The following is a 21,401-nucleotide window of genomic DNA, read 5'->3' as shown; positions in this document are numbered from 1 at the left end:
TAAGCATTAGATTCTTTGCATTTTGAAGGATGGGTATATGGATTGTTGGTATGGCTAAATGTGTGTTAAGTTACTCTAATAGGTGATTTTCATAGCTCTTTGGATAAGGCACCCCTAAAAATTACATTACATTTTAAAGTTTGCTTGAGGACAAGCAAAAGCTTGAGTTTGGGGGTATTTGATGCATACATTTTGCATAGTCATTTAGGTTTAATTTCATAGTCATTTTATTTGATTATTAGTCACTTTTAGCTAATTTCATTAGTTATTTAGTTAGTTTTTCATAATTGCCAATTTTGAATTAATTTGTAATTTTTACTTTGTTTTGTAGGAAAAATGGTGCTTTTGAAGGACTAAAAAGAAATTTTGCCATTGCGGAGTGATTTCTACAGCCAAATATGTCAAAAATAAGTTTCAAAGTTGAAATATGCATTGGCCAAATTGCGCATAACTTACCGCATAAGTTATGCAGTTCTGCATAAGGAGAAGAAATCGCCCCACTACTCCGAAATCTGCATAAGTTGCCGCATAACTTATGCAGATTCGTGCCTCCCTTATGCAACCTCACGGAATTGTGCATAACTTATGCGCTTGGTCATGCAGTTTTGCATAAGAGAGTCGAATCAGTAAAATCGCATAAGGGACTGCATAACTTATGCAGTCCACTTATGCAGTCCCACAAAGACTTCATTGATGAGCTGGCAGAAGATTCCCTCAGAAAATCACACCTCAAACACACCATTTTAGGGCTCCTTGTCAGAAAAAGTTATAAATAGCCCCTTATCCCATTTTAGAAAGGGAAGAAGAAAGAGAGGAAGAAAAGGAAAAGGAGAGGGCAGCAGCTGAAGAGTCAAAAATCGTCTCCCACACCATTTCCAACCAGATTTGGAGATTTCTTTCTTTTCTTGCATTTTTCCTACCTTTCTAGTATTGGGTTTCTTGTTTCTTAGCTTAGATTAAAGCTTTATTTCCATATAAACTCAGAATATCTTGTAAATATTATGGATAGTGAGTAGTTTACTTTGATTCTGGAGTAAGGGATGTAATATTTGAGATATTTTGTGGATTTTGATTGGGTAATCCATATTTTGTGGTCTTAGTGAGTTTTATTCATTTCTTGTGTGCTCAATGACATGCTTAGTGTAGGATCCCATTAAGTGATGTTCTTAATTCATGGTTGAGGCACCGAAAGGAGAAAACTTTGTGATAGATAATCAAGAAATTGGACTTAATTAACTTAGATCTATAAATAGACTAAGGATTAAGAGGATTCACAGATTAATTAAAGAACTTAATGGGTCTTAATTAACTCTAACTCCACGAAAGTAGGATTAGATTGATTAAGGCACTCTTTGTCCCACTCGAAAGGGTATTCAAAGGATTTAAGAATTAATCTCCTTAAAATCCGTAAGTTCCACAAGATTGGATAACCAACTTAAAATCCCAAAATAGCTCGAATATGAACTCCCGAACTCCGGAATCGTCTTTTTTATAATTGTTAATTTCTAATTGAATTTAATTGCTTGCCATTTTAAATCTTGCCATATTTGAATTTGCTTGTTTTAATTTGATGCAAATTTAGTTTAATTACATTGTTGAATAGGTCATTAATTTTACACATATAGAATTCATACTTCAATATCAATCAATTTATTGCTTTAATTTCAAAAATAGGATATCTTTTCTATATTACTTGTACGACCCGTGCACTTGCGGTAGGGACACATCAGGTTTATGAAACGGATGGAATTTCTGTTTTATTTAATATGTTTTTAAAATTTCGATGTTGATGCTCTGAAACTTCCTTAGGGCTTAATGTTGTGTTGCTTTTTCACTTTCTTTTTAATAAAAATTATAGCAGCAGATTTTTAGCTTTTAAAATAATAATAATAATAATAATAATAATAATGAACACGTAGTTGAATGTCTATATATCATTGGATTATAGTGGACGGGAGAAGAGAGAGATATGGATATTATTTAGAGGAAAAAAAGTGAGTAGAGGGTGTATATACATAATGGGTAAGACGAGAAAGAAATTCTGATTAAAAAAAAAGGAAAAAAAAAGAGTAAAGGGATATTTTTAATTTTAAATAAATAAAAATTTATTTATTTTCATAAATAAAAAAAAAGAGAGAAAGTTTCATTTTTTAACTTTCTATTTAATAAAAATTATAGCAGCAGATTTTTAGCTTTTAAAAATGTTATAAAAGCTTTTCTTTAAAATCAAAGCATAAAATCTCTTATGAGGTTAAGATATGTATTTTTATAAAATTTAAAAACCGAAACGGGTATTAAATAATTCAAAAAATAAAGAGCTGTAAATAAACTTTGACTTGATAATAATGAAATAAATTTTTTACAAATAATATGTTTAAATTATAACTAAAATATTAATTTTTAAACTCATTTAATGTTTTTATATATAAAATAATTTCAATTTAAAATAAAATATTAAATAATAATTAATGAGTTATATCATAAAAAAATTTTTGATGGATACTTTTTTATTTTTAAATATTTAAAAGTATATGATATTGATTATCAAAGTTATATTTTTAATTTTTAATATATTAATATTTATTTTTAAGTAAATTTTCTTTTTTTAGGATTAAACAAATTATCTTAAAGAATAAAATATTGAAAAAAGGATGACACCTCATTGTTTAAGCTCATTAAATATCACAGTCCCTCACTTTGTTGCTCAACGAGACCTTTAAGAACCAATTCAATCACCGGCCATTTTCTAGAGAAAAAGAGAAAAATAAAGAGGGGTAAAAAAAAAATCTTCTTAGAGAGCCCTCAATCGAATCAAACCAATTAATGAAAGAGTGCAACATGCCATCTCCTACTTTGTTGAATGTTGCACATTGAACTAAACTCGTAGAGCCGAGCTAAAAAGAAAGAGGTTAGACTTTAGGTAAGCCACTGGATTAGTACAAGTGACAGTTGGACTTAAAAACTTAGGAGGTGTTTGGTTTACCTGTTGAGTGCAGTTGATAGCTGATGGACACTCAAACAGGTAAATTATAGTGTTTGACAAGCTTAAAAAAATAGAGCTGATAGCTGATGGGCAACTGATATGATACCTATCAGCTGCAGTTTGTATCAGCTCTATTTTTAGGGAGTATTTGGTTTACCTGTTAGGTGCAGCTGATAGCTGATGGACATTCAAACAGGTAAATTATAGTGTTTGACAAGTTTAAAAAAATAGAGCTGATAGCTGATGAGCAACTGATATGATATCCATCAGCTGCAGTTTGTATCAGCTCTATTTTTAGAGCTGTTTCTCATCAGCTGATAGCTGTTTTGATTTTATTTTTTATTTTGACCATATTATCCTTTTTTATTTAACTTGAAAATTAATATTATTAATGTTTTTATTTTTTATTTGTAATTTTAACATTTTAATTAACGTATTTTAGCTTTGTTAAAATATTTTTTATTAATAACATAAAATATAAAATATTTATTTATATCTAATAACTTAAAATTAATTATAAATTTTTCTATTAACAATAATAATTATTTTATTATTTCAATAATAATTATTTTATTATTTCAATAATAAAATAAATGATATAATATAATAGATTAATAATTATATATTTATTTAAATAATATAATATATTAATTTAATAATTATATATTTAATTTAATATTAAAATAAATAATATAATGTAATAAATTTATAATTTTATATTTATTTAAAAATTAAATAAATTATATGATATATACCCTTATTAGTCATTTCACATATCAACAGCAACAGCTAAATATAATTTTACCAAATACTTAATATAAAACAGTTATCATCACTATCGCTTATCACCATCACCTATCAAGAATAGCTTATCAACTAACAAATTATCATTTGTATTCAACAGTTAAATCAAACAGCCCCAAAAGAGGTGTTTGGTTTACCTATTGAGTGCAGTTGATAGTTGATGGACACCTAAATAAATAAATTATAGTGTTTAACAAACTTAAAAAAAATAACTGATAACTTATGGGCAACTGATATGATACTTGTATGTACATCGTCTACATAAAGGTCCTTCCTTTGCTATGCCTTCTCCCCAGCCCCTGCCCCATTCTCTCTCCTCCTATCTATCTCTCTCTGGGTTTGTCACGTACAAAGAAACAAAAAGCTTTTCTCTGTAAACCATAGATAGAACCTTCTGTGACACTTTCTGTTTGATGAAATTTTCTTGGGTTTACGTCTCATATCTGCGGCATTGACAATGGCACAGAATCCTGGCCTAGCATTCTCGAGCCTTCTGTGTGCAGAGAACTCAAACACTTGTTTTGATGATCTTGATTGCAATGCCACAGATGAGTTTGGGATTTCTCTTTCTTTGCATCATCAAGACAATCAAAGTCACAATCAAGACCTTTTTTCTGATAATGATAGCTGCAAATCCTTGTTGGGTTTTACGATTCATAGTGAAGACAGAGTGAAGGAAATGGTTAAGAGGGAAATAGAGCATTTGCCCAGCGATGATTACCTAAAGAGATTAAGAAGTGGGGATTTGAGTGTTAGGAGAGAGGCTCTTGATTGGATTTGGAAGGTTGTTTATTTTTTTATTGGTTTCTTAAATGGGTTTTTGGATTTTTCTTCTGGTTTCTGCCAGTGGGTTTTCGTTTTCCAGCAACAATGTGTTTTTTGTTGCTTTCATTGATTTCCATTTGATTTCTGAAAGGAGTTGCTTCTGCCTTTTGATCAATCAATCTCCAAAAGTTTTTAAAGGATTGCTAATGTTCAAGTCCAGTCCCCTTCGCCCGTTGTATGGAAATTCTTTTGCAATTTGAAATTGGACTTCTCATCATCCAAATGTTTTCAGTAAAATGCCTTATATGCTTTCCTCATTTGTGGCAAATAATTTGGTGTGCAGGATGGATTATTCACTGATTCTTATTGATTTCCTTTACTCATGACCAACAGGCTCAAGCCCACTACAATTTTGGACCGTTCAGTGTTTGCCTATCAATGAATTACTTAGATCGGTTCCTATCATTCTATCAACTGCCTGTAAGTGCAAAATTAGCATTTTTTTTCTCTTGTTAAACCGACTACAATGTGTTTTCTTGCTGATTGATTTGATCTTTGATTCCTCTATTTCACTATTGGTATATAGAAGGGTAAAGCTTGGACTGTGCAATTGTTAGCTGTGGCTTGCGTATCACTAGCAGTCAAAATGGAGGAGGCTAATGTGCCTCTCTCTGTAGATTTACAGGTATTAGTAGCTTCAAGATTAATTTTGAAACGACAATTTGTGTGTTCTAAAGTTGGTCATAATTTTCATGTTATTTTCCATCTCCTTGTCCTAATGATTTTTTAAAAAATTTTTTTTTTCTCTTTTGGGTAGGTAGGGGAACCCAAGTTTGTGTTTGAAGCTAAAACTATACAAAGAATGGAGCTTTTGGTGTTGAGCACGTTGAAGTGGAGAATGCAAGCTCTCACTCCCTGCTCCTTCATAGACTATTTCCTTAGCAAGATCAATGGAGATCAACCTCTATTAACATCATCCATAATTAGATCATTGCAACTAATATTAAGCACAATTAAAGGTTTGTCGTTTACTTTTTTTAAACAAAAAATAAGTTTTGGTCCTGGATTGTCTTTTAGGATTAATGGGTTTTTGATGCAATGCTTTGTGGGAATTGAATGTAGGTATTGACTTCTTGGAATTCAGGCCTTCAGAGATTGCAGCAGCAGTAGCAATTTCTGTTTCAGGAGAAATCCAAGCAGGGGACATTGATAAGGCAGTGCCCTGTTTCATCCAAGTAGAAAAGGTAAAAGGGCAAGAAAAAAAAAAGCATTGGTGTGGTGCCCACAGAAGTGAAAGTCCAAAGATAGGACAAAATTGCTTTTCCTAATGAAAGATCTTTTGGTTTGATCTTTTCACCAATTTGATGAGTTTGTGAAATGAGAGCCCTTGATATTTTTTCCTGTTTATGGATTTTTTTTTATTTGATGCAGGGTAGAGTATTCAAGTGTATTGAACTGATAAAAGACTTGTCACTGATTAGTGGGTCTGCTGTTGATAATGTGGCAAGTGCCTCAGCCTCATGTGTGCCCCAGAGCCCAAATGGGGTGTTGGATGCTGCATGCTTGAGTTATAAAAGTGATGATTTAACAGTTGGGTCATGTGCAAACACTTCACATAATAGTCCAGACATTAAAAGGCGAAAACAAAGCAACAAGCCATCTCAAATGGAACACAAGTCTTGAGATTGTGTTGGTTTTTGGATGAATGATGGAATTGGATTTGGAGGGGTTGCCCTTTAAGTCACAGTAATATACAAGAAAAAAGAGAATGAGACACAGGGTTCTGTGAGGAATAAATAAAAAGGTTCAAGGAAAAAATTCAAGAGCTCCCAAGCTGTTCATATATTGACTAGAATTCTCAGCAACTAAGGCTAAGCTTATATTTATAACAAAGCTGAAGCTGATGGCTAGGGATTAATGTGGTGGTTCCTCTGCAGAGTTGTACAGTTTTTGTTGTAGGTTCTTTTTCAAGTGAGAGAAAAAGAAATGAAAATACACATTTATATAGAGAATGAAAGTTATCTCTTCTTCAATTTCCATTTCCCCCTTCCATTGAGAATCTAATAAGAACTCTATCAACCTTGATAAGCATGAATTTTTCCTTTTTTCTTCTTTTTTTTGTTTTTTTCCCCTTGTGAAGGAATCAATTGCAAGCATCAAGTTGTCCACCCAACTCATCAACATAATTTCAGATACTCAAAACACTGTCGTTTAGCTAGTTGTGCAATTGAGTACTGTGTTTGGACCCACAATGCTATTTGTTTAGAGTTTAGACAGAGTGTGACCAGTCAATATCTGGAATTTTTCAATAGTTATAATATATATTTTTTAAAAGAAGCCTTGGGAATGCACAGTGTGCAGAGTTGGCAAATAGCAATTGATTAAGGGTCATTTCCTATGAGCAACTGAGATCACATAATGACACGTGTCCTTTAATTTTCTTTTTTTAATTTAAGTGAACAGGTATCCAGTCCTATCCATCAATGCTTGTAGACTTGTGCCTTTCTCAATTCTTATTGCTCCTTTCAATTCTTTTTTATTTTATTCTCCATTTTCTTTTCAGAAATTTCATCTCCATGAAGATTTTCATTTACTTCCAAATTTCTTAATAATTTATTTTTAATCATATTGAAAATACATGTTTAGTGTATGAAAAATAGTTCATATATAATTTTACTGTAAAAAAAATATAAAAGTTTCATTTTTAAAAATATTAGTGTGAAGAGTTTTGGAACAACAATGGGCGGGTCAGACAGGAATCGCTCCTTTCATCCTTACCTTATAGGAATTCAGGATTGAGGTGAGAATTCTCTTATGAGAAAATAGACAGTGGATTTTTTTGGAGATGACAAAAGTTTTTGAATTTAATTAATATTTTCCAACCCGTCCAGACCTCGATTTGTGTGGGGGTATGGATGGAATGACATTCTTTCTTCTCGAAAATTCGATAACTCGTCTCATACAGTAATATATTATTATTTTTTATTAAAAAATAATTTATTTTTATATATTTATATATTTAAATATTATAATTTTAATAAAATATATAAATATATGATTAAAATAATATTTAAAATTTATATTTCTAATTATATTTTATTTATTAATGAATAAATTTATATTATATACTAATAAATTAAAAAAAAAATCTCAGTAAGGAAACACGCCCCACCCCAACCCTGAACTCCTGTGGGGCGGGAATGAAAGGAGTGATCCTCGCCCCTAACTCGCTCCGTTGCCATTCTTAGGGTTTCTCTATGGAGTATTTTTTTATTTTAATTTATTAGTATATAATATAAATTTATTTATTAAAAATAAAATATAATTAAATAATTTTAATAATATATTTATATTTTTTCTAAAATTATAATTTTTAAATATATAAAAATAAATTATTTTTTAAAAATAATATATTATTGTGTGAGACAAATTATAGAAATTCGAAGCGGGAAAAGAGTCTATCTATCTCCGCTTCATATAAATCAAAGTTAAAGCAAAAATTACAAAAAAAATTAATCGAGTTAAGATCGTATCGGATATCATGTTTTGTAACTTTTTGCCATCCCAAAAGAGTTGAGAACTTGAGATATGTCTTTCCTACAGTTCTTGGTTATTTTAATATTTCACTTGCAAACAGCAACATTATTGCAACCAAATCATTTGACCCTCAAAGGAGAATCACAGGCCAAAATCTACAATCATGGAATATTGGAATTAATCAAATTTGTGTTGGCAGATTATTAGAGAGATTTTTCTTTTGTTTTGAGATATTTTTAAAAATAAAAATTCTGAAATTTAAATTTTTTATATATTACATTTAGAGTAAATTTCATAGATAGTACATGAATTTGTGTACTATAACAGCGTGGGATTAAATTTTAATTTATAATATAAAATCTATACTGGATACTATTTTTTAGGGGAATTGAATATAAAATTATATATATAATTTTATTAGAAAATATTTTAAAATATATAAAAATAATTAAAATTTTCTATTAATTTTTTTCAATAATTTTAAATATTATTCATTATTTACAATATTACATATTCAGCAAATATTGTCTAAAGATTTAAAGTAAAATTTCACTAAATTATTACGTTAAACCTTAAATTCATAAAATAAAAATAGCATAAAATTAATTAAATGATGGAAAAAAAATTTTAATGAATAATGAAAAGATTTAATATGATATATAAATTTATTTAAATTTTCAAATAAAATAAATTAAAAAAAAAAAAAGAAAAAAAGAAAAACCATCATATATTGTATGTGGCGCTCTTGGGGCTTGGGGTCCATCGCCGCTCTGGTCACCGAGTGGCTCCGCTCTTAAAATCCAAATGTCATTTTTATTAACGGGATATTTATTAAATTAAAAAAAATTATATTTTTCTTTTTTTATTAATTTAATACTTATTAAAATATTTAATTAAGTTGTCTCTCTATCTTTCCCTTTCCCTTTCTCTCTCTATCCCTCGCCTTTAAATTAAAACGCATTGTTATAAATAGTATGTATGCCCTTAAGATTATGTTAGGTGTGATGATATCAACATCATAAATTGCCAAAATAAATGCACCAATTGCTCAATTGGATTCATTTCATATGAACTTCGCTTGTTTTTAGTTTTTAGAGCTTTATAGTTTATACTCCATAATTCTTTTTCTTATGTTTGGATGCATGGAAAGGAGAGAGAGAAAAAATAAATAATAAAAAATAAAATGATATTATCACTTTATTTGGGTGGAAGAAAAATAATATTTATTTTACATTTATTTTTTTTTCTTCGATTTGGAGAAAGAAAGTAAACTAATCGAGAGGAAAAAGTATACACAATTGAAAAAAAATTACCTATATACCCATTACTTACTCATTTCAACTTTTAAATAATTTATAAAATTAAGAGTAAAAAGATGAATTCAACTCAACTCAACTAGGCATTTATTATAAAAATTTATTGGAATCGGCTATATGGATTGTCTTTCTTCACTCTAAACAATTTTAGGTTAAATTCTAAAAAATGTATAATGCTTATAGGTCATGTTGTACTACTCTCATTCAAATCAATTTAGATCTATCCCTTATTTTATTTCTATCTTCTAACTTAATATGTTCTATTTGTCTAATTGGAGTCTCCATATCTCTTTCTAAATAAGAAAAAATAAATTTTATTTTTCTTTCATTTTTAATTATTTTTCTTTCTTTATTTTCCTCCCTCTCCGTTTGTATCAAAACATCACATCTTGCATAAATTTGAATGAAGTTCAGATTTAATAATAAAAATTAAATAATATTACTGGAATTGAGAGATTCACTTAATTTAAATTTCATCATTATTAATATTATTAAACTAATTTTTTTATATTATTATTAAATTAATTATTGTTTGTTTCATATTTATAAATATATTTGACTAATTTTAACATTTCTATTTTTAATAAAAAAATTTAATAATTTTCTTTTTATTATTAATTTCAATTTGAATTTGAAATCTTGCATATGATTATAATATTATTAAATTAAACTCATCAGTTAATAAACAATAAGATATAATATAATATGCAGGACGACCTTTGTTTTGAACAGATTCTTTGGTACAGAAATTCAGAAATGTCAGATTCCTTGCCCATCAGATTAACAATGAATTCTTTCCATCCAATGAGTGCAGCCTTAAGACCCTTTAATGAGGTCCACACGACTATGACAGTAACTTGAACAGTAAGTACTGACTTAAGTACGAATAAAGCAGTAATCTAATGTCACCAAACCACCCATTTGACTGACCACAGTACCAATAATAAAAGCATGTTCAATTATAATTTTTTTTTTTAAATTAACCCATTAATTTAATCAAGAATCCCAATATCAAACACCCATATGTGCATGACATGTAAGACGAAGTCACCAAAGGCACAATCAATCGACAGAAGCCTTGAAATGAAAATAGCAGACATGCACCATTCTCATCTGGTATGGAGAGGGTATCTTTTATGATAAAAAAAAGTAGCTAGATGGGGATAATCTTGGTTGTAAGTATTGGGTTTCTCTGCGTGGATGTATCTGTTTAACTTATTGCTTTGTGGGGACCTAAAATATGGTCACTGCAGCCTCTGCAAAACTGGGTTTTGGTTGGTGGATGTTTTAACATCTTCTGCTGCTGTGCACAGGAAAACAGAAATTAATTTGTAGGGCTAGGGTATCACTTATAATAGTATTTGTAGTATAGTAATATATAGTATCATTTGAAGGTATATGGAGTTGTGTTCACCGAGATATTGAATGTTGAAGGGACGAGCATTTGGGGTGTGGCCAAAGAGAAGACAGACCAGAGAGACCAACGCAGAACGCAATAAAAGAAAACTTTTCTTCTAAGTGTGCGTGGTGATGACTTGACGATCAATCCAGAGAAGGTAATTGCTGTAAAAGGGATTGGTCAGTGCTTCTTTGGATGGAATGAACCGCAGAATTGCAGACCAACAACATTGAAATAAAGCTCAAATATAATCATGTACTTTAATTGAGATAATCAAATGCAATAGAGAACTTCAATTGATATAAAGAGTCATAAAAGAACTAATTGAAAGGAGAGTTTATTTACTCATAAAATGAAAGGTGAGAAATTTTTAGATCAAAAAGCTTATTTTGAGCCTAATTGAACATCGCCAAAACATACATGGGCAGAATTGAGCTTTATTCCAAATAACATTCGAGTTCATCATGCATCATATTCTACCAGCTGATACAAACTTCATCGTGAAATTATAGGTTGTCGGTGGAGTTTCAATTAATAGAGAATTTTCTTCTCCCCTCGGCGCCGAAGGGCACGCCTTTTAACCAAAAGTGAAGTTGCAAGCTTCACATGCCGAAAGGTCAAGAGATAAGAAACACATCGGCATAACTTTAGATACCATGCGTACCAGTCATTGACCAATCCTTCATCTTGGGGCTGAGGGGAGGGGGGGTGTGGTCAAATTCACTGCTGCTTTTAGAAGGTTACAGCGACTACTGCAGTACAAAATATTCACCATATGAATGTGTGTATCAATTCCAATTGGTGGTCTTCCAGGACTTTAATTACAGCAGATCCGACCCAAGCAATCATCTTGAATCATGTCTTAAGTTTTACAGATACAGACAGTGTAGTCTCGTTCACATGGTGAACTGCAAAAATTTTGATGTACAAAAATAGGTAATGACACATTAAATAGTGCAATCAGAATTCATGTGTCAAGCACAAATTGCTTGGGTGATTCCTGTAACATTTTATTACTATGGTGTCTTGTGATTTCAAAAACTGGCACTGAATAATTTTCTCATATAGAGGAAATTTCATCCTCTGTATTATTTCAACAGCCTATGATGATGAAAAGTCTCTAGCTAAGTGCTAATCTTCTAAAGCTGGTATTATGTCCATTAATGAACTTTTTGAAACTTTGATTTCTTAATTCTTTAGCATAAATTAGAAGGCTTAGGCAATTTAGATAAAGTCAGGCTGGCCTGTCGAAGTCAAGCAACGATGCCACATCCGGCTGTTAGGGTCTACAGCCCTGGGATGAGAAATAACTTCAGGAATGGGAAAGTAGACGTAGTGAGTGTTGCATATTCCTACAGTAATTCCGCTATATCCGCCAAATGCACCATGGACCTGTCAAAACCACAAATTCTGATTATATGCTCATAGACAACGAAGTCACATGCAAATAAATACAAAAGCCTAATTCAAGTATCAGGCACATGGAAAATATGGAGAGATGAAGATTAAGGCCTACCCAAGTATAGATAACATCACTACTTATTCCAGGGAATTGATATTTTCAGAACCAGAATCCAACCTATTAAGAGAACCAAATTAAAATGACTTTCAGTAGTTCAATTCAGTTTGCTTCCTAGCTTCAATGACTTTTTTTTTTTAAATGAAAATTCTTTTCTTTTTCCATTTTTTTTTTTAATTTTAGATATACAACTCTCATTTTGTGGAAATACTCCTATTCATCCAGTTATCTGATATTTTATTTAATAAATTATTAAACCAGATTCAGGATAATTTTTGAAAGTAAGCATAATTCATTTTAACTTACCATGAGACTTCTCAAATGAATATGCATTTCCTTTTCAAGAGATTATAGGTGCACTCTCTCCCTGAAAACATGGGTCCCACCTCCTAATAATTAAGCAAAAACTTTTTTATTTATCAAAGGGAGTACTATCTTTTAGTGCTTCCAGTGTATCCAATAATTACTTTTTCCTAGGAATAGAAAAGGATCGGGGTAAAATTTGCTTATGTTTTTTATATTTTACAAGTAAAAAGATATAAAATAAAAATGATTTTTTGAAGTCAGGGCAATATGAAGTTGAGATCAGGTGGAGACCCATCCTGAAACTGCTTCCTTAGAAGCGAAGGGATTCCACATCATATTATAAACAGGTAAAACCTGATGGAATGGGCTAAATTGCCATCTCTACATTTTGGGCTAATCACAAAAATAACCTAAATGGTTAGGATAACTTTCAAACTAAATCTTTTATTAAAACTTTAGCAATTAAGCCCTTTCAACATAAGAACTTTGTTTATCTTATCACATGGAAGGCACACATGGAAGCCATTGATTGATTAAAATAAGAACAAATTAAAGATAATACTAAAAGGAAAAATCATAAAAATGCAAAAATATTGTGCTATAAGAATAAAAAAATAAAAAAGAAAACTTGAAATTTGCAATCCACAATCTGTGCCCTCCCTCTCACTCTATCACACAATTGCCAACCCCCTCTTCTGAATCCTCCCTATCTCACAATAATCAAAACCCATCCCCCAACCCCAACTTTCCCACTTTTTTATCTTTGTTTTTGAATATAAGAAAACTAGAAAATGAAGAGAAAAAATGGAAGAAAAAGAAAACTAAATCTTCTGATAGTTTCCTGTTGACACCCAAATCTCTAGAAATTGTGTGGAAGACAAGAGAACTGAAAACAAAAAAGGGGAGGGGGGACTTTTGTTTCTCCAAATTTTTCTGTAACTCGATCCACTGAAACCCCTATATATTTCAGTGAAATATCTAAACAAAAACCCTAACAGAAACCAAAACTACCACCACCAGACAAGTGCCCTAGAATGTAGTGTTAAAATAAAATTGCAGAAATCAGCATCAACAACTTCACCAAAACCTCAAAATGCCCCATTTTCTAAGAAAAATGAAGAAAAGAAATAAGACCTAGAATCAATGCCACTCTAAAGACTCTTTTAATCTTGAGCAAGGGCAGTTCAAAAATTGAAATTGATTCCAAGGCAGGGGTCAAGGCTGTTTTGAAGTTGGATAAGCCCATGGTTGAAGACAAACAAGAAGACAATGAAGGAAAGGAAGAAGAAAATATGATTGTTCACAAAATTGATGTCTTTCTGAATTTCATGGAAAAATTTCTTCAATCTCATGAAGATATGTCACAGAGCCCATGTAAATGATGAGTTTTTAGAGTTGAGATCTAAATAAAGGATTTTCAGTGCTGGTAGATTGAAATATGGTGATTAGAATGAGGATAGGAGAACTTGGTGGCTACTAAGTGTGCCATAAACCTAGGCCTCTATAACCTTAATAACCAATTTGGTGGCTGTAAATATTTTTGGGACTACTTTTCATCATTCCACAAGGACCAACACATGTAGATATGAGAATTCCCAACAAATCTATAGGAAGTAATTAGTAAATAACTTTCTAAATAAGAAATTTCGTAGGAAGCTGCACAATACCCAAAATTTTGCTTTTCCTCGACTGCACCAGCGAGGCTCCCCAACTGAACAAGTTTAAACAATATGCAAACTGATATGAATGATAGATGTTCACTAGTTCAGTTCGCTGTGATTGTTCAGAAAATCATATTTGGTCAAAATGGTACAAACTAAACTCAATTCAACCTTAGTCCAAAGTCCAAACTAACTGGGGTTGGCTGTAAGGATCATTTTCCTTCACTATGTCAAGTTCAAACTTCATAGTAAAGCATATACATTTGTATCAAGCAATTTTCAAGATACTATAAGGGCAATAAAGCATAATTCAGCAACTTTACTAGTCTAAGAAAAAAATCACAAATGTTTTTGCTCCTATACTTGCAAATATATCACCTGGGCTAATATCTTGTTATTTGAATATGAACTAGACAAAATCCTCATGCTTCTCTCAACTAACTAAAAAAGGCAAGAAGCCTGAGGCTAGTTTCAGCCTTTCAGGTTAAGCATCACTGAGTTCTATATGATTCTTTCACTAAAAAATCCTAACCATGCACATACTCTGTTGATGGTTTAACTAAGTACACATCATATTATTACATAGAGAAAGAGGACGAAACACTTACGGCATTTTGTCCAAGAACAGTACATAAGATTCCATCTGATGCATTTGCACGACATGCACGGATCATGTATGTTGGATCAATATACTTCACATCAACATGAACACCAATCTCCTTAAAATATTTTTTTGTCTGACAAAAAATATTTAATTAAATTAGTGTCAGAGTGGGTCAACCAGGAACCATTTACAGATACAGGTAATCAAAGATCTAAGGGAAAGGACTCAAAAAGTATAAAGTTATCTATTGATCAATTGAGTTAGCTAGTATCTACATAAGAATGGAAAAGGTAGTCTCATTTATAGGTGAAAATACCCTCCTTGTCCAAAGCAAATCCTCCCCCTCATCCCCTTTACAGTCCAAAAGGAAAAAGGTAAAGATTAGTGGTTCACAATGTAATAATGAACTCATGTTAGTACTCTCAGATAGCAACACCACCAACTAAGCAGTGATTGATATTTTCTTGATAGGAGTTAGGGTGATGGAACATAAAACATAATGTCAAAATTATCAAAGAATATTGAAAGGTTTCACTGGTTCAAGAACAAACGAATGATTCACTGGTTCTCTATTTAGCAAGTGACTCCTATGTAATTCCTATAAGAAGCATGAACGCTATTTGATCCATGTAGTTCAATTACTGAAACATTATGCAATATAAGATTGCAGTAATATGACAAAAATATTAAAGTAATTCATTGGATAATGATTTGCAGCAATAGCCCGTATAGGAAAACAGCTCTTGTTGTTATGTCCATAAGAACACAAATCACAAATATCTGGCTGAAAAAGATCACATAAAACTGTTCTCTGTTATGTTAAATAATCATGATAGCTTAATAGAATGGGTATCTCAAATGAAGTGAAATGAGGGAACAGGATAGCATTCGAAGTCTCAAACAGTTAAGTTGGCAAATAACAGGTTGAAGAATTGTATTAATGCAGCAGGTGAAACTTCTAACCACAGTAGATGAAGTTCATGAGCATAGAAAAAGTTTGACATTCAATCCAACCATTTACTTGTAATGACATTCATGTGAATAGACGATCACTAACCTCTTGTTGAATGTGCACCCCAATGTCTCCAAGCACAATGTTTCCGGATGCATCAGTAGCAATAGTTTTCTCCAGGAAATTCTGCACCAAAAAGCAACAGAATCATGCTTTTCAGAAAGTACGACAAGTATAAAATCCTAATGATTATTATGATCCCTTAAGTTTAACAAAAATAAGTACAGGAAATTATTTCTATCACTTGAGAAATCTCAATATTAGTTTGCCCATGGTTGCATTTATTTGCCATTTTTTAAATTTATAATCATAAAAATTTTACCTTCTAGATTATGTCATTGATTTGTTTTGGTAAGCTGCAAGTAACTTGATGTAATCAAATTTAATGAATACTACTACCTTTTCTAAGCAAAAATACTGTAGTTAAGACACCGAATAATGGCAACATGTGCATGAGCACATGTGACGAGTGACTAGTGTAACAAATAGTAAAATGGTCTACAAACTTCAGAATGCAACACACCTGTCCAGCTCCCTCTGCTACACAAACCACAGCTGATCCCTTTGTTTCAATTAGGTATTTCAAATGCCTCAAAACACCATGAGGCCCATGTAAATGAAATGGTACCTTAAAAAATGTATACACTAATTAAATTAATATAGGTCCACAATAATGGATATTTATTTGTTAGCAAGTATAAATACCTCGGGAATCAAACATATGTCAATTTGTCCACTAGCTAGGGCTGCATGCATGGCTATAAATCCACTGCTACGACCCATCAATTTCACAACTCCAATACCATGATAAGCGCTATGTGCCTATGAAATGCAGATCCGTGAAATAAATGTAATAACAAATGTAAGAATAGTTAAGCATGTATGTATAACAGAAGTTATTAAAAAAACCAAATTTGTACCTCAATGTATGCAGAATTTATTGCTCGCTGTGCTTCTTCAACAGCAGTGTCAAAACCAAACGTTTTATCCATCAACAAAATATCGTTGTCTATAGTTTTTGGAACACCAACTACAGCCACTTTCAACCTTCGTTTACGGCACTAAAATCAGAAGTTCAGACAAGATAATACTCAGCAAAGAGCAGCAAAGGGTATAGAGAAAGCATTTAACATATTGGGAAAAAGTGTTGAACAAGTGTTTTATAAGTGGAGATCTAGTAAGATCCCTGCTGATGTAATAACTTAAGGAATTACCTATATGTCCCTTTGTGTTAATTAGCAAATGTTACTAGCATATCAAAAATTCATTTCATACCAACTTGGAAGTGAAGAAAACAAAATCCTAACAACACAAAACCAAACGTATATCCTTCATATAATTTCACCCCTATATTTTTTTAATAAAAAATTTTAAAGTAGTTAATATTATCAGCATTAAATTTTTTTTGCTAAAAAAAAAAATAATTCAGCCCATTGATCTGCTACATAATTTCCATGTGTACATTACCACACTTCCTCAATAAAATGCGTACAATTGTCATAAATATTAAATTTCATGGTCACAATTGATAAAATAAAAAGGTTTTTGACCAAAATTAAACATGCAGGTAAAGTTTAGGAATTTTTCTTTTAATTATCATTTCGTTACTAAAGAAAACTTTGTTGCAGGTTTCACAATTGGTCCACTCTCAGATTGAGATGATATTAATGAATGATAAGGCAAAATGAGTTTAACATAAGGCAATAAATCAGTACAAAGTTACAGGCTCAACAACCTCATTGTGTATTGCATTAGCTCCAGCATGTGTACCATTCCCACCAAACACAAAAAGCATGTTGATTCCGTTTTCCTGGCATTATCATGCAAACATATCAGAACATTATAGCCTAACACCGTGAAGCATTTTGATACTAGCAATTTAAACAAAACCAAAATGAAGTAATTAAGCACCTCCATTCTGTCCACCATGTCACTAACACTCGGTCCTCCACGTGAAACTCCTAACAAGCTTCCACCAGAAAGATGAATATTTTGAACTACTTTCCTTGATAGCTGATAACAAAATTGAAATCTAAATGGGTTAACTTTAAACTTACAATTTAAGTTTAAAAGAAAAGCAAATATCTTCTTTGTTTACCTTCACAACATAATAACAGAAGCTTATATATTTACTGATTTTTGACAAACTATTACCAGGAAAGAAGAGGGAAATTACCGGCATTTCACTCAAATCATTGTCAGAAAATCCTCGATAACAAAAAGGAATCCCAACTATCTTTTTGACACCATATATTTCAAGTGTGATGACAATCTGCCGAACTTCTAAAATGTAAGTATGCATAATAAAAAGAAACCTAAAAAATTTGATACGTTATATGATTTCCATATATGCACATGTGCAAGCATGCAACTTTTAATTTATGTCTGAAAGTGATACAATGTAATTTCACAGAAACTCAAATTTCTGGAATTACTTCTGCAGCACCAGGGAGTAAAAAAAACATGACGGTTTATCAAGAGAAGAGTGAAGGCTACATGTGGATGAAGATTACAATAAGTTGGCATTTAAATGACTCTGACCTGTCTGATGACATCATTGAGACCAGGGCATAAACCACCACAAGTTACAATTGCTGCCTTCACTTCTTCAGGTTTGAAGTATATTTTCTCCCGAGGCCCAGCACGATGAACCCTATGAAAATTTAAGTATCATGTGCATCACAAAATATGATAAGTTTAGAATGAAAACTAATCATTCATAGATCATCAAATGCTATAATATTATGGTAGCAATAAATGTTATTAGATCTAAAATATAATTGTACAACATGTTTTAGTTATCCAATATGGTAAAACTAATTGCACTTGCTGCCAGGAAATGCATGCATTGCAAATTTACATAAAGAGTTGGGAGTCATAATTACCATTGTTCAACCCAAGTACAATCAGGATCAATGCACTCAGCTCCAGCAGATGTCGGAGACGAGAAATGTATGACCTGAAATATATAGTTAAACGAGCAAAAACAAAGTAAATCATAACCTGTCTAAACATGAATTATTTGTCCAAAGGGATATAAATTGTTACAATCATGCCCAAATATTGCAAGCAAAATTCTCACATTTAATCAAGCTTTAAGTCCCTCGTGTTCAACCAGACTTTGGTAACTGAAGCAGACATTCGGTTGATGTAATTATTGAATTGAATTTCTTGCATCATCTACTGAGGAATGTTGAGCCGAGAATAAAAACAATTTTGTAGATAAAAAAGTTTCATTTTCCAATTGTTCCATATATGTATAATATACGCCTTCTTTGGTTGAGAGATGGTTGAGTGGACTAAAGCATATTGCTAATCCGTTGTAAGACTTATTCGGGGTTCGAATCCCTCTACTTCCGCTTTCGGTGATGACTTTGGAATTTTTTCATCTTATGGAATGTGTTAGAACAAAAGAGGGTATCTATTAGGTACATACAAGTGTTGAAAGATATGTATGAAGGAGCAACTACTATTGTGCGCATAGTGGGAGGGGACACAAGAGATTTTCCGATCTCAATTGGATTACACAACCATAAGCCCTTACCTTTTTACATTAGTTTTAGATGAATTGACGAAACATATACAAGAGAGTATTCCTTGGCGCATGATTTTTGCGGATGATATTATTCTGATAGATGAGACACGAGAATGAGTCAATAGAAAGCTAAAGCTTTGGAGAAATACTCTAGAGTCAAAGGGTTTTAAGTTAAGTAGAACGAAGATAGAATACATGCATTGCAAGTTCAGTGAAGGCCAAACTGGTGATAGGGAAGGAGTTAGTTTGAATGGAGTGGTACTGTCCCAAAGTAATCACTTTAAATATCTAGGCTCAATCCTTCAAGTAGATGGGGGATGTGAGGAGTATGTTAGTCATAGGATTAAAGCCGGATGGTTGAAGTGAAGACGTGCCACGGGAGTTTTATGTGATCGTAAGATTCCCAATAAGTTTAAAGGAAAATTTTACCGCACAGCCATACGACCGGCTATGTTATATGGTAGTGAGTGTTGGGCATTGAAAGAGTTGTATGCGTCTAAGATAAGAGTTGCAGAGATGAGAATGTTAAGGTGGATGAGTAGCCATACTAGACTAGATAAAGTCCGTAATGAGAGTATTAGAGAAAAGGTAGGAGTGGTGCCAATTGAAGATAAGTTGAGAGAAGGGAGATTGAGGTGGTTTGGTCATGTGAAGCGTAGACATGCGGAAGCTCCAGTTAGACAAGTAGGGCATATGAGGATAGAAAGAAAAAAAAGGGGTAGATCTAAATTGACTTGGAAGAGAGTAGTACAACATGACTCTAAGTATTTAACCAAAATCGTTTAGAATGGAGAAAGCGAATTTGGAATAAAAGCTTAGTTGAGTTGAGTGAGTTGATTTTTATTTAAAATTTAGGGAACTTTCTGGTTTTATTTAATATTTAAAAATGTAGAATAGAGTTTCCTAGAATGCAAAGGGCAAACTTCTATTGGAGAAAGAACTACAAACGTTTAGCCACTTCAATTAATATCTAAAGCTAGAATGCATAATTCCCACTAATGAGCGTCCGTGTGCGTATTTTTTCTTGAGAACTAGGTGAATGTAATTTGATTTGCAAATTTCTAAGAAAGGCCAAAATATACCTTCAAAAGCACCCTGTCATTATTGTTAATGTAGCCATGCCACTCCTCATCAGATGGATAACCACTCAAAGAAAATCCTCCGACACCGGAGTCCTGTAAAGTAAATTTGATCATGGGAAGAGAGAGGGAGAAACTTCTACTTGAGCACCAACATAAACCAAATCAGTTAAATTGGAAAAGCTTTAAAAAATCCATAAAACTGAAATCAAACAAAACACGATTCAACAACATAATTCAACTCACTAATCAACTTTTTTTTAAAGGCACCTCATCTTGAGACAGAATGTAGAGGGAATAGGTGCAGCATCAGGAAATATATCAGTGATATGAGGGATATTAAATCTCCATTGAAAATCCATCTGGTACTTGATTTTCCAATCAGGATCACTGAAATCAATCGCGGGACTCTGCTTTCGAATTTTCGCGAATACACCACTCCGCTTGCGGATTCTACTTGACCTGAACCTCAGAACGCGAGAATTGGGGAAGGAGAAGCCATGGGAACGATGACAGTGAAGGGAAGGTTTGGTGCGTAGGAGAGAAGTGAATTTGGGGGCGGCAGTCGCAGAATGCGAGATAGAGTCCATGAAACGCAGAGATTTCCAAGTCTTTTCGACTTCAAGTAAAAGCAAGGGTGTTTGGAATGTGGAGAGCTAATGTAGTGGAAGAGAGCGAAGAGAACGAGGGAGGGAGGGAGTGAGAGATTAACAAGGAAAACGGCAGAGGAGGATCGCTCTTGTTTGTAAAACCAAAACCAAGCTGTAAAAGTCAAGTTGGCACGTTTTGAAGTTCAATAAGATCCTTAATTACCACATTACCTCCAGAAATGAGTAGTTTAGTTTGGTTTGGCTACCTACACTCCCAAGTCCCACATTTCA

General features: G+C 32.2%; 1 protein-coding gene and 1 pseudogene across 2 annotated transcripts; one reads left to right on the top strand and one right to left on the bottom strand.

Annotated features, from left to right (window-relative positions):
* Positions 1 to 4,095: 4,095 nt before the first annotated feature.
* On the top strand, positions 4,096 to 6,585 carry LOC131180805 (cyclin-D4-2-like). 2 transcript variants are annotated; one of them, XM_058148532.1, is made up of 6 exons: positions 4,096 to 4,571; positions 4,946 to 5,032; positions 5,142 to 5,237; positions 5,370 to 5,571; positions 5,675 to 5,796; positions 5,984 to 6,585. In XM_058148532.1, exons 1-6 carry the CDS (start codon positions 4,245 to 4,247, stop codon positions 6,233 to 6,235), a joined length of 1,086 nt encoding a protein of 361 aa, XP_058004515.1. In that variant the 5' UTR covers positions 4,096 to 4,244; the 3' UTR covers positions 6,236 to 6,585. The 2 variants fall into 2 exon arrangements, with proteins under 2 accessions (XP_058004515.1, XP_058004514.1); XM_058148531.1 differs by having other exon boundaries at positions 5,139 to 5,237.
* A 4,586-nt stretch (positions 6,586 to 11,171) lies between these two features.
* LOC131180625 (ATP-dependent 6-phosphofructokinase 5, chloroplastic-like) lies at positions 11,172 to 21,110 on the bottom strand (annotated as a pseudogene).
* Positions 21,111 to 21,401: the final 291 nt, after the last annotated feature.

Source organism: Hevea brasiliensis, chromosome 6 (assembly GCF_030052815.1).
Source record: "Hevea brasiliensis isolate MT/VB/25A 57/8 chromosome 6, ASM3005281v1, whole genome shotgun sequence".
NCBI lineage: Eukaryota > Viridiplantae > Streptophyta > Magnoliopsida > Malpighiales > Euphorbiaceae > Hevea > Hevea brasiliensis.
Note: the sequence above shows the minus strand (reverse complement) of the source record. Positions and strands in the feature narration are given on the sequence as shown.